Source organism: Anopheles merus, chromosome 2R, assembly GCF_017562075.2.
Source record: "Anopheles merus strain MAF chromosome 2R, AmerM5.1, whole genome shotgun sequence".
Taxonomy (NCBI): domain Eukaryota; kingdom Metazoa; phylum Arthropoda; class Insecta; order Diptera; family Culicidae; genus Anopheles; species Anopheles merus.
Genome location: NC_054082.1, coordinates 4,653,337 through 4,665,998, shown reverse-complemented (window position 1 = coordinate 4,665,998; position 12,662 = coordinate 4,653,337). Strand labels below are relative to the sequence as shown.

The 12,662-nt window shown below is 42.0% G+C and overlaps 1 protein-coding gene across 7 annotated transcripts in view; it reads right to left on the bottom strand.

Moving 5' to 3' along the window:
• The window catches only part of LOC121590450 (heterogeneous nuclear ribonucleoprotein R), a 54,259-nt gene that overhangs the window by 12,728 nt on the left and 28,869 nt on the right, over window positions 1-12,662 (bottom strand). For 4 of the 7 annotated variants that reach the window (XM_041910160.1, XM_041910162.1, XM_041910163.1 and 1 more), the window contains 6 exons: window positions 8,313-8,446; window positions 8,090-8,218; window positions 7,870-8,010; window positions 7,689-7,795; window positions 7,439-7,581; window positions 1,109-1,310 (listed from right to left, as the gene is read on the bottom strand). In XM_041910160.1, the coding sequence (XP_041766094.1) occupies window positions 1,109-1,310; window positions 7,439-7,581; window positions 7,689-7,795; window positions 7,870-8,010; window positions 8,090-8,218; window positions 8,313-8,446 (856 nt within the window). Of the gene's footprint in view, window positions 1-1,108; window positions 1,311-7,438; window positions 7,582-7,688; window positions 7,796-7,869; window positions 8,011-8,089; window positions 8,219-8,312; window positions 8,447-12,036; window positions 12,173-12,662 lie in introns of all 7 variants that reach the window. The other 3 variants (XM_041910159.1, XM_041910164.1, XM_041910158.1) reach the window with 2 other exon arrangements.

Sequence of the window (12,662 nt, the reverse complement as noted above, 5' to 3'; positions counted from 1 at the left end):
AAATCCTACTCTTCACATGTTTACAACACACCTCCTCTCCGTTAAACCTGCTCTTCTGGGTCGGCGCGTCGACGCGCAAACATTAATAGATAATTATAAACGAAAGTTTAAACGTATGCAATGACATTCCAAAACGCAAAGCGCGTGTACTCAGCGCGTACACAATCTAGAATAACAATTGAATTTCGCTTACAAAAAAAAATAATGCAAATACAACAAGAGTTAATAATAGGAGCTACCGCAAACTAATCAGAATGAAATAGAAACAAAACAATCGTAATATGCGCTGCTGTGTCAAAAGAAAACAAGGTCAAATTGAAAAAAAAAACAACGAAAACAATTTTATAAAAAAAAACGATGCAAAACTGAAAATTTTGAAGGAACATAAAAAATAGGCACCCAAGAAGCTGCTACTATCTTTTTGCCATTGAAATCATCCACGTTAACGATGTGCGTGGAGAATAGGGACAACCTAAATCAGCGTGTACACCACAATACAGTGTACCACTCATACATAATTATGCTTTTGCATCGCCCTTAACTTTGTGCTATTTGCCCCACTGTTCGAGGCGTACTCTTCTAAAAAGTATATAAAATTGTATCTATTTATTACGATTAAGCGTGTATGATGATGCCCGGCAAACTTGTTAATGCCAAGCGGCACGGGTACAAATCAAGAAGAAGGACACGGCTGCTTCAGAAGGAATAGGAATTCACGGGAAGATATTACACACTGAATTGGCAGTAATCCTTATGAGTACGATCCTAAAACTACACAAAAATAGGACTAATTCTGATCTGTCTAAAAGCACTCCGAGACCGATTGATCGTCTTGAGGTCCTTCAACCGCATTGCTCCGAACCGAAGGCGGCCGGACACGTCGTTAGGCAAGCGCAGTTGCGGCGTCGTGTGTGTGCGTGTTTTTATTTGTCGTCGCTTGTTCACCGGGCGCGATAGGTTACAGGGTTCGTCGCTTAATTTACTATTGTATTTACTCTGGCGCACGCCGACGCTGATTTCTTTATTGTTCTTGTTTTTTTTTAATTTTAATTCTCATTACTGTGTGCGTGTGTCGGGGTTTGTTGCTTAAGACTGGGGCCGTCCTCACCTGGTATATTTGGTTTGACGCGCAGGGTGCCATACACGCTGGGACGAGTTCGACCCAGCCCATGGGCCACCTCCCCCGCGATTTGTTCCTGAACCCCCGCGATGCCCACTGGCGGACCCGGTGGGACCGCCGGGCGGCTGCTGTTGCCAAGGTGCCCAGCGATTCGGCCAGGTGCCATGGTTCCACGTCCATGACCAACCTCCTGTCATAGGCGCATTGCGAACCGGCGACCGGTGTGCGATAATGGGGTTTTTACAACGATTGATACAACGCGCGCAACGCACGGTACATTGGGTTAGGGACCATGCATGTGTGGTTCAGTTCGATTCGGTTTTGTGTTGTCGGTTGGGTTGGTGTAGGTACATCCACGCGAAACATGGTAATTATGTTGGGCATTGTTTGTTTTGCGATATCGTCGTTGGCGTGGTACACACATCCGCAGTCGGACGAATATTTTGGCGATGTTGTTGGGATTGAGTTATTGTTGTATGCGTTTTGTTTTACATGTTTTGGGAGGTATCCAGATGGCGATGAGGACGAATGCGTGGTTTGGAGAGAGTGTGTTTGTTGCACACGCGATGTAGTTCGCACAGTGTGTTGACCGTTGGCGGGGCGAAGTGTTGTGTATTCAACACGAAGATCGGTTGGTTTTTGTATGTTTTGAATGTCATTCAGTTAAGCGTCATTTTAACGCAAGAATCACACCATCATATGTTCAGTAGCAATACGTCAAACGTAATACAATACGCGCAAGAAATATGCGCACACACGCGATTGCACGAGTCAGAAATGATACAATTGTTCGCAGTTACATGGAATTCGATTGTATCGTTGCCACAGTTTTTTTTTACATATACATATATGTGTGTTTGTGTGTGTGCACGCGTGTAATAGCAGGACGATTTGAAAGTATGGGGAGGGCATTTAACATAAAAGAAAAGAGAACGAAAAAGAAAAAAAGCAAAAACGCGTTAGATATATAAAAAAATAAACGATACAGAAATCAACAGACTTAAATAAGTGCCTTAGCAGGCGCACCCTGCCATTGGGATCTTTGTTTTGGGGAACAGCTGGTTCTGTGTATAGCGCTACCTGTCTTTTCACTGTCTTTCGAAACTGTTTGAAACCACTGAAAATCCTTAGCTTTGTACAACACACAAGTGTGGCAACAATCCTCAACTGTTAATTTCTGAAGAAAGTATATTTCTCTAAACATAAATTTACTCAAAGTCCAACTTCTTTGTGAGACCGAAACTGTGATTGATTTTTGTGTTGTTTTGCAAAGCAATTACAATTTTGTATAAACAAAAATAGCTGATTGTTAGTGGTATTAATAATGGTGCCAAAGAATTGATTAATCGTTCTGTTTTGTCTTTGTTCATCAAAGTGAAAACATCACAGATACAGAATAATTTAAGAAAGATATTGAAAGAAAATGGAAAACATTATTGTTAGTTTGGACAAATGTATCAATATACCCTAAAGAGAAGTTCTATGAAATGAGAGGGATAAAATAGCAAGATTCAAAACACTAAGAAGCGTATAAGTTGGCATGAAGAAACTAAAAAGCAAATTAACAACTAAAAGCGCGAAAAAGCGAAAGATGTAAACTAAGAGCGTAACTAAAAAGCGTTCAAAACAGTGGACTGCGATAGATTAGGCTTCTACGACCTCGTATTACTAGAGCCTGCCTTCGAATGTTTACTCTTATGTGTATGGCTGCTTCGACACGAAAAAGGGCCATCGGAAAAAAAACAGAATAAATCTGTGAGTATTGCATGAATGATTGTTTCTTCCTGCTTGTCGACCAACGACCAACAACGTTCGAGTGGAAAGCTCCCGTGCAAAATGGCTACAGGTTCTACACACCCACCAACTCTCTCTCTCCACGGCGAACTGTAGGTAGACTGGTGATTTCGTTTATACATATCCACCGCAAAACGGCGGCTAAGGCAAGTTTATCGACAATTGTAGCGGAGTGAGGTGTCGAGCGGGGCTCGTGATACGGACAGCATCCTCATACCCTTTCCTCCCTGGTTTTGCTCTGGATAGTGGTGTGATGTGATGGTCGCATTCGAACCGGGACAGTTGCAGCCAGCTGACTAGAACAGTTTGAGCCGGCGCCCGAGCGCACCCACCGCACTACTGTTACGTGCTCCCGCGGCGGCAACGGCTGCAGCGGCGGCAGCGGCACTATGGTGATGATGGTGATGATGGTAGTTGTGACTGTGGTGACTGTGATGGTGTGACGTTGCGTGATGATGATGGTGATGGGCTCCGGTGCCGGACGAGAAGGCGGCGGCGGCGGCCGCAGCAGCAGCTGCCGCGGCTGCCGCCGCCGTTGCGCTCGACGCATAGTCGAGGTAGTACTCTCCTCCGCCATCACCGTAGCATCCACCGCCCCGGTAGTAGTCGTCGTAGTACGAGGCCGTCTCGTAATACCCGCCAGCACCCAAGCTCCGGTGCGCATAGTCCGCGGCGTACCCGTACGATTCGTACTCGTGCTCTGTCCGTCCGATGGTCCACGTTTTGGCCCGCAGATATGTTAAGGTTTAGGTCCAGAAAAGCCGAAAGAGTGTGTATGTGTGTGTGTGTGTAGGTGTGGGTCGCATTTCGACCATGGTTTATGTATGGAAAGCAAACCACCCACAGAGTGTGTCAGTCGAGTCCCATCCGTTTCCGTTGCCCGTTTCCGCCCAAAATGGTGATGAAGACACGCAGTGTGAGATGCATCATTGTTCGAGATCGTGAATGAGACGAGTGCAAACAAGCCCGACCGTCGTTCGAGATTCGTCAATCCGTCGCACATTGGCGGGGGAACAGATAAGTTAGCGCGCGGAGAGCCGTTTTGATATGGGACAGTGTGTCGGAAGAGTAGTAGCAGAGCAGTGCGCCACAAGTTTGCATGTGTAAAAAGGATGACAGAAATTAAGAGAACGGAAAAATAGAGAAACAGACAAAGATAGAGAGCAACTAACGGATGCGCAAGCGCTCGCGGCGCAAACGGGGATCGTGTACTCATCACAATGATAGGCATGAACGTAACGTTGATACGGTCGGATTGGGATCGATTGGAATTTCGGTAACCGGTATCGGTATCGGTATCGGTCCTGTGTACAGAGGTTTGGTCATGATTTGGATGCTGCGGTCGCTGCTGCTCCCGGGCTGCCCTCAGCGTTACGTCCATACGCGACAATCGTACACGTGAAAAATGCGGCCTGTACTTTTCATAGCGAACATGTAAATTTTGCCCGAGGTTTGGTCCTAAAATGTAGATTTAGAATGCACAGTTTTCGCTTTTGATTCGTTTCTGTTTGTGGGTGTCGTCAGTATGATGAAAATTTTGATGATTTTGAACAAATTTGGACAAAGTTTTGGTTTTACTTGCAGAGGGAAACCCGCACTAGAAAGAGTTGCACTAAACAAGCTACGAGGAGGAGCTGTCGTCACAATTTCGAGAGGAATTACAATTGGTTGCGTATTGTTCTCTTCTCCCACCATTGATTTGCACTTATGGCATTAAGTTATGTTCGTATGTACGAGATACCAATGATAAAACTATACGGTTTAAACAAAATGAAAAGTAACAACGAAATCGTGAACACGAAAAACTTAAACGAACGCATAAGTGGGAACCCCTACCATATATGGCTTGCAAGCGGCTAGCCATCAACTCGATCAACTACTTGCTCATCATCATCGTCTACATGGTGAAGCGATTGAGTGTACAAGAAAACTTACTTACCCAAGATATGGTACATGTTGGGAGATTTTCTTGTAGCCTACTGTAAGAAGCCTTTCGCTCGGTTGTACATAAATGGCTCGCCATTAACTGAACGCGATGTGTTGTAAACATCAGCATACAATTGCACTTGCCTCAATACAACCAAACGATAAGGCTTCCACAAGATTTCTACTGTGTATGTTTCAAAATGTATACAAAATTAAGGAAGAAAATCTACATCAACTCATGCAATACACACACATTACTGCTATATCTCGATTATAAAGCTCTACACTCAAGTCAGGTAGACTTGGCCCGCCAGATTAATGTCATGGTTTGATCAATGATAAAGAGGTGGAAGTGCAGTTTAGCGATGCATGTCAGAAGAGTAAATGGAACTAAACGCTGCGCTTCTCCCAGGGAATGGCTGTTGATCTGCCCCTTTGTGGTGTGCATGAGCACCTGCTTTGGTTATCTTAAATTAAGTTTAGCCTATGATTGAGCGACTTTGTGAACATTTCCTGTTGCATGTATGCAGCTGACACTAACAAAATTGCGATAATCACAGTGGCACAGAGTTCGGAAAAATCAGGGAAAAGCTAGGTACATTTGTGGGGTGAAGCCGGTTGCATCGAAACGTATTGAGCAGGCAAATTTTGATCGCGGCCTTTGGGATGTGCTACACGACGGTCCTCTACCGAAGAGCTTGCTACTTGTACGTTTGCTACAAGGGGATAGTAGTAGTGTATGGTGGGAAGAGCTGGACTAAGTTTACACAGGTTTTCATTGACCATATCTTGACAACAGTATATTTACCTACGGTAACAACTACTTCTGTATGTTTGATTGCTCGTTTGGTTTGGTATGTATATAGAACTTACGCTTCTCATTGCAAAAGGTAATAATAAACAACAACAGTTTCTTGTTTAGATACTAGGTTTTCTGTTTGTTTCGTGTGTACAGGGTAAGAGGCACGGCTGTATGCGATCGTAAAATCGATTTTACAAAATCATGCACTATAGCGCACAACTGCAGTTTCCTTGCACACACAGTTGCATTACTATGGGGAAGGGGGGTTGTTATGCCAGAATGATGTTGGATTTAAAGTTGTTGGGGAATATTTAATTACTCAGTCTATTGGGTTTGACCTTTACTTTGCACGCCCCAACGGAGTATTCAACGCTTTATGCACGCGTTGCAAAAATAATAATCATCGCCGAACACTCACACGTTCACACAAACACACGCACGCAAGTATTTGAATCCAGTGGAAGCCACTAACGATGACGTGAGTGTATGTAAATGGGTGAGTTGGGATGTGTAAAAAAAAGCCACAGTATGATAGGATCAACGAAACAACAAGTTCAATGCCAGAGAGAACTGCAGTTTGGTAGTGGTGGTGGTGTGTGTGAATGCTATTTATCGGTATTTAAATTTTGTACATGCAAACGGAGCCTGTTTTTCAGAAGCATACAGTTGAAGTCTCGCAAAAAGAAATTACGCGAAACTGGATATAGGGCGAGGGAATGGGAGGCATCAATACTCCTTTCCGTAAATTTTTGTACAAACCCGCAACATGTATACGATTTTGGTAAATGTACACAACTCACAACTGGGACGGCGGTTCAAACACAAACTAAACAATAGGGCAATTAAAATGTACAAAATAAAAGTTGGAAACTTAACAGAGAATTGAAAAGAAAAAGAAAAACAACAAAAAGGAACGTAACAAAAACAAAAGATGTTCGGTTTTGTGATCTTGCTTTGCGTCACAACGTAAAGAGTCTAAACGATTTAATTTGCGCTCAACAATGTTTGTGTTTTTGCTTGATATTCATGATTACAAATTTTGGATAATTTTGCTCCAATCGTTGATTTTTTTCTTTTCCCGAATGTGTGAAAGATTTTGGTAGAGATTTGGGCAGTAGAGAGAAAATACAAGAATAATTTTGAAATCGTTTTGATATGGTGTTTTGTACAATTTAGCTTTTTTCTCGTAGGTACCACTACTACCAATTACGATTGATAGTAAGCTCACACACTCATTGGCGTAGGTTCCTGTTTCTATCTCAAATTTTGCGTTCTATCAATTATGGAGGATGGAGCTACTGTTATCTCTGATCTAGCTTATCTAATTTAACATTGAAATTCATTTCTCTTTAGGATCCCCGTTTTAGGTATGTGTGTGTGTGTGTGTGTGGGAACTGGGGAGAGAGATTGATTAACGCGTAAAATCCTAATTTGTTCTCAATTCGTACTAAATTCTGGACCAACTTTGCTTTTGATTTGCTGTTCGTTTACGTTTACGTTTACTAATTGGTTACAGAAAACGGATGCAATGTTCTATATATTCATGTCCAATGTAACGGTCAATTATTGATGATTGCACAATCATACATAGGCAGATTCAAACTACGAATGAGGGTACTTTCTTCAACGGTATACAATTGTATGGTCAACAGTACTGGCCAATATTGTACGGCACAAAAAAGTACAGATAGATTGGTGTGTTTTGATTATGTGAAGAGAGACAGAGGATTTGGTTTTTTGCATCCTCCTGAATATAGAAAATGGGGAGTTGGTTGTTCGGGGAATGTGTCACTTACCGTACTCGCCCCGGCCGCCCATTGGGCCGCCCCGCATCGGAGCCCGTGGACCTCCCGGTCCGCTCGGCACTCGCATCGGTGGCATTGCGCCCGGCATCATACCAGCATGCTGCGGCGACATACTGGGAAACGATGGAACCGTACTGTGGTGAGTAGATAAGAAGGATAAGAAACATCGACCGGATGGGTTAGACAGAATGCCATGCTTGGGTGATCTGAAGGGGGAAGATGCTGATGTACTATTACTTACTTCACCAAACCTATTCTAGTTTGCAGAAACTGAGTCATGCGCCTTTCGCGGGCTCGCAGGATTTCTTCCTTTTTCTTTTTGTCGGACGGGGGCTTAGCTAGCGATACCTGGTGGATTAGGGGATGAAAGAACATTAGCAAGCCCTCCTTTTGCATTGGGTGATCGTCACAGTGCTACTTACTTCTATGTTGGATCCACCGACTTCTTTACCATCCAGATCCTTCATTGCTTTTACGGCATTGTCGCGATCCTCGAAGTGAACAAATGCGTAGTCTTTAATTTTCTTCACTCGCTCAACACGGCCGAACTGTTCGAAGCTTTCCTGTAGGAGATAAATAGCATTGTAAATAATGAGACAGTGGCGGGAATTTCGGCATCAGATAAATGCGGCGTAATCTTACCTTCAGTTTTTCTTCGCTCGTGTCTTGTGTTAGGTTTCGTACGTATAATACTTTGACCTTGCTCATCGTTTGTTCGTCCGGTTCCTCCTGTGGGTCTGCCCAGTCTACTATTATATCACAATTCCATACCTGAGCGAGAGAATGAAAAACAACAATAAAGTTCACAACTGCATTCGACGTCTGAGTCGCTATTCCGCGTTCCACGCTGTTCCGTCGGCCATACCTTTATCCGTCCGGTGCCTAGTCGCCGCTTTGCCAAAGAGGCTGCCTTGTGTGATTCGTACTCGAGGAAGCAGAAGCCTCGGTTCTTTTTCTTGTCGTCTGGTGAGCTATAAATAATTACCTCCACAAGTCCCGCTGTAATAGTTTTTTTTAGATAGCATGGGTTTTGTTTTTGTGTTGTGGTAGATTGTTTTCACCAGATCAAGTTTTCAATAATGATCATGCGGAAAAACGGGGTTGGAGTGGAGAATAAATAGAAGAAAATACAAAATATTAGTATCGATAGTCATGTACGCGCTTCGTCTTGGCAGCATATACGATTGTCTTAAAATGTATTCAAGACAAGGAGATTAAAAACAGTTTAGACTAGAGGTAAGAGTTGAAATTCTTCGTTTCCTAATGTTTCCTTTCACTGTTTTTTTTGTTTGTTTTTTTCACTGCTTACTTCATCGAAGATCAGTGTGTTTTTTTGAGTTATTTTTGTTTTGTTTTGTTTCAGTTGAGCATTATTATCATTAGAAACCAATTCGTGCCAATTGTTACGCCTGATTCAGGACGAAAACACACTGATGTACCTATTATGAGCTAGAAGATACAAATCCATCAGTTCTGATCAACTTTCGACATACGAAGGGAGGAATCCGATTGAATATGGTTTGATCTTTGCAAACGGTTCCACGCTTTTGTTTTGAATCCAATAATATAATAAACTTTTGTTGGTTTGTTTGAATTAGCCAAATTCATTTGCCAAAATATACTGCACAAATTATACGCTATTATCCACCCGCTCATGAACTATGTATGGAGACAAGGGGGCACAGACTTAGAATTACTTAAGATTACTCTTAACATAACATAGAGAAAATCGTGTGGGAGTTCTGGCGATGGAAAACAATAAACATTGGAGAGTGACAGAATTCAAATAAACATGGAAAGAACAATCTGTGTTGTGGTGTAGCGTTTGGAATTGTTGGAGATAGGTAAGAGCAGAGTACTGGATAAGTAGAGCTGATGGGAAATTAAACATACAAAGTACATTGAGAACCTTTAGAGGGTCAGAAGAGAAGTAGTAAAACTGATTCGATCAGACGGAAAGGTGTAACAGTTTGGGTAACATTGTTAAAGATAGAAATAGAAATAGGTAAATAGAGTAGAAGATAAGAGATAGAGAAGGAGGACAGAGCTCGAGGGGTGGTCTAAAAAAACAAAACAAAAAACAAATAGGAGCAACACATAATCATCATCGTACGCACGATAATTATGCTAGACGGAAAAGTAGGTCGAAGGAAAGCATTTTACAACACACCACTTGTAAACAAAACCAAAACAATTGGAACATGAACCAAATATCATAATCTACCGGCATTCAAAGCAAACTGTCTCCACATCTATAACACAACAACTGGTGCGATGGTGGTGGGGTTTGGCCGATAAATATGCTGTAATGTTAGAGAGCCGTTTCATTTGAGTTTGGTTTCTTTGGTCTCCAGTCATTACACGTCGGGAACCAAATGATATATCCAGATGATACTCCTCGAATGTAAGACATGGCATTCGTATCAAATTTAGAGTGCAACCGAATTCATCAGTATCCTGTGGCAGGGTAGGGGACCATTATTTACGTGCGACTACATAGAGACGTTATCTAGAATTGGTTACCGATTTACCGGAAATGGCTGGCATGGCTGACGGTAGTATTGGGGGTAGTAGTGAAGGTGGGTTGTGGTGGTTGTGATGATGGTGATGGGCGGGTCTCTACCATTTGAACACAGTTTTGCGATGTTTGGAATTTATACAGACGAAAAAGATGCAGTAGTCTAAGGTTGTTGGGCGCCAGATTGTTGATTGTTGATCCTCACCAGGGCGAAACACAGAGCATTAACTCAGGGGATACTAGGGGACGGATCCGATTCATTCACAGCGGAGTCTTCGGTTGGTTTGGTACTGTAGCCAGACAATTCTAGGATTGCCGAAAAGGTTTTCCAATTGAAAGCTTCTCAATCGAACATAATTGTGTTCCACAAGCAATGTCCAATTATTGCACTCGCATCAGATTGTCCAACAATTCCACACAGCGAATTGGGTAATGCCAGCGGCAGTGCTCGGTGCACGCGGGACTGGCGTTAATAATCTTGTTTTTTTGTATGATTTTGGCAAATGAATTTGAATATCGTTATTTTTCTTTTGGGTTTTGTAAGAGTTTTGGTTTCGATTCTTTTTTCAGATGCTTTTTTATGTCGAAATTGTGAAGCTACAGAACTGAGGGGATGGAAATTTTGAATTTACACTAGTATCTTCCATTCCATTCCACTGCATCGTGTCGCAGAAAACAGTTTCTACCTACTGTCATTTTGTTTCGTTGGCTAGTAGTAGTGGTAGTAGTAGTGGTGGTAATTTTAATAGTTGTAATACTTTTGTGCAAACGATTTTCTATCTTTATGCTACTAGATTTTGTGCCCGAATTATCACGTGCTTTTGGCGCATTACCGCACGTGATGATTCGTGCAGCTAATTCAGTGTTTGCAATTTGCAGTTTTAACAAGAAATTTCAAATTTTGCATACAAATTTTGAGAACACACACGCACAATAAACACATCAAATATAGGACGACGTAGCATGAACGACGAAAAACCAAGTGAATGAGGGGGCGCATATTATGTGAGCTAAAGGTGACGCAATGGATGCAAGATTTGGTTGGCAGCAAGCAAGGGAAAAGGGCAAGAAAGAAGGTACGAATGCATTCCGCATAATCATTCGTTTTTTTCAACTCTGAAAAGTCAAGCACACAGTTTTTATCACACAACTCAGATACTCACACCACAGCAAAACAATACGTACAAAAATCCATAGCACGCTTACAACACACACAAACACTTGGCTATTAACGTTTGGTTTTTCGTCGTTCATGGTAGTATCCCAATTGTATGATCTTATTTATACCTTAACTCTGTACTTGTTGCAAAAAAAAAACCAATTGAATATAATGTGAATAAAACTAATTAAAAAGCATTCGATCCAATAAAAACCAGCAAAGAAACGGTAAAACAAAAACCAAACTATGGCAAATGCAATGAAACAAGAAAACAACAATCGAAAAATCCGACATGTGCCAATCCGATCGCCAATGGGGGTTGAGTGTGGTTTGTGATCTAGACTCGCAAGACTCGCAAAAGATGATTTTGTGAGCAGTCAGCGGACAGTTTAGTGTATTACGCTACAGATTAGGAGGTTGCGGGAGAGTAAGAGAGAGAGAGAGGGAGTTTTGGTAAGTTTGTAATTTTCCTGTAAGAAGATAGACAATGCATTTGTTATTGTTGTTTTCTCGAACAGCAGATTTTAGGGGTTGTTTTGTTTGCGTCTGAGATGCCAAATATACTCTACGAGCCTTTCGAAAGGAGAAAATGAATGTAACAACAAAACCGTCGTGCTTTCTTAAAAAGTTATGCCAATTCCAAACTCTACCACACGCATCCAATGTTCAAATAGGCAACAGAACGTCAACATTTTCCTCTCGTCGTAGTTGTTGTGATGTTTTGTTCGTTTGGTTGATTTCTCTATTTAAGGTTGCGTTGTGCTCTACATATCTTTAGCTAGGTCTGGTCGATTTAGAGTTAATAGTAAGCTGCGCTCTCAATCAATGTGTACACTAACTTTAATAGGAGAAACGAAGGGAAAAGTCTTATTTCCCCTAGTTCGGGGGGGTTCGAACGTGGTTGAAACTTACGTGCATGTTTAGCAAATTCCTCTAACAACTCATCGCGATCTCTATTCTTAGGAATATTGCCGACAAAGAGTCGGTGATTGTTAAACGATATCGTGACACCAATCTTTTTGCCATTCCGAATTTCATAATCATTCAGCTGGAGGAGGAAGCGGATTATCGCGGTGAAGTTGGTTTTGGTTTTTATTGTTGTTGGTTTTGGAAGAAAGAGAGAGAGACAGAGATTTCATTCACTGCTGAGGTAAATAGATCGTTTGCTGCTTTTGCGGTAAGTTCTCTGGAGGCTTTAAGAAAAAATACCAATATTATGTTGAACGGGTAGAGCAGAGGGGTGTGAGTTTCAGGGCGAGGGGGTGGTAACAAGAACTTTATTTCTAGCAGTGTACTGTTATGGAGTGCATATTTCGAAGCGATAAAATCATAAAATGATGGACCATGGAATGGATAAAGTAAAATAAAAATAAACAAATAACATGGCAACCCCGAGAGCGGTTGTGATAAAAGCAATTGTTCATGTTAAGACGTTTATGCCAATGCGATAACAAAAAATGGATGGTTTGATAAAAATCATAAGGCCGTCTGTCACGACATGGAAATGGTTCGTGAGGAAATACTCTTAAAACAACGAA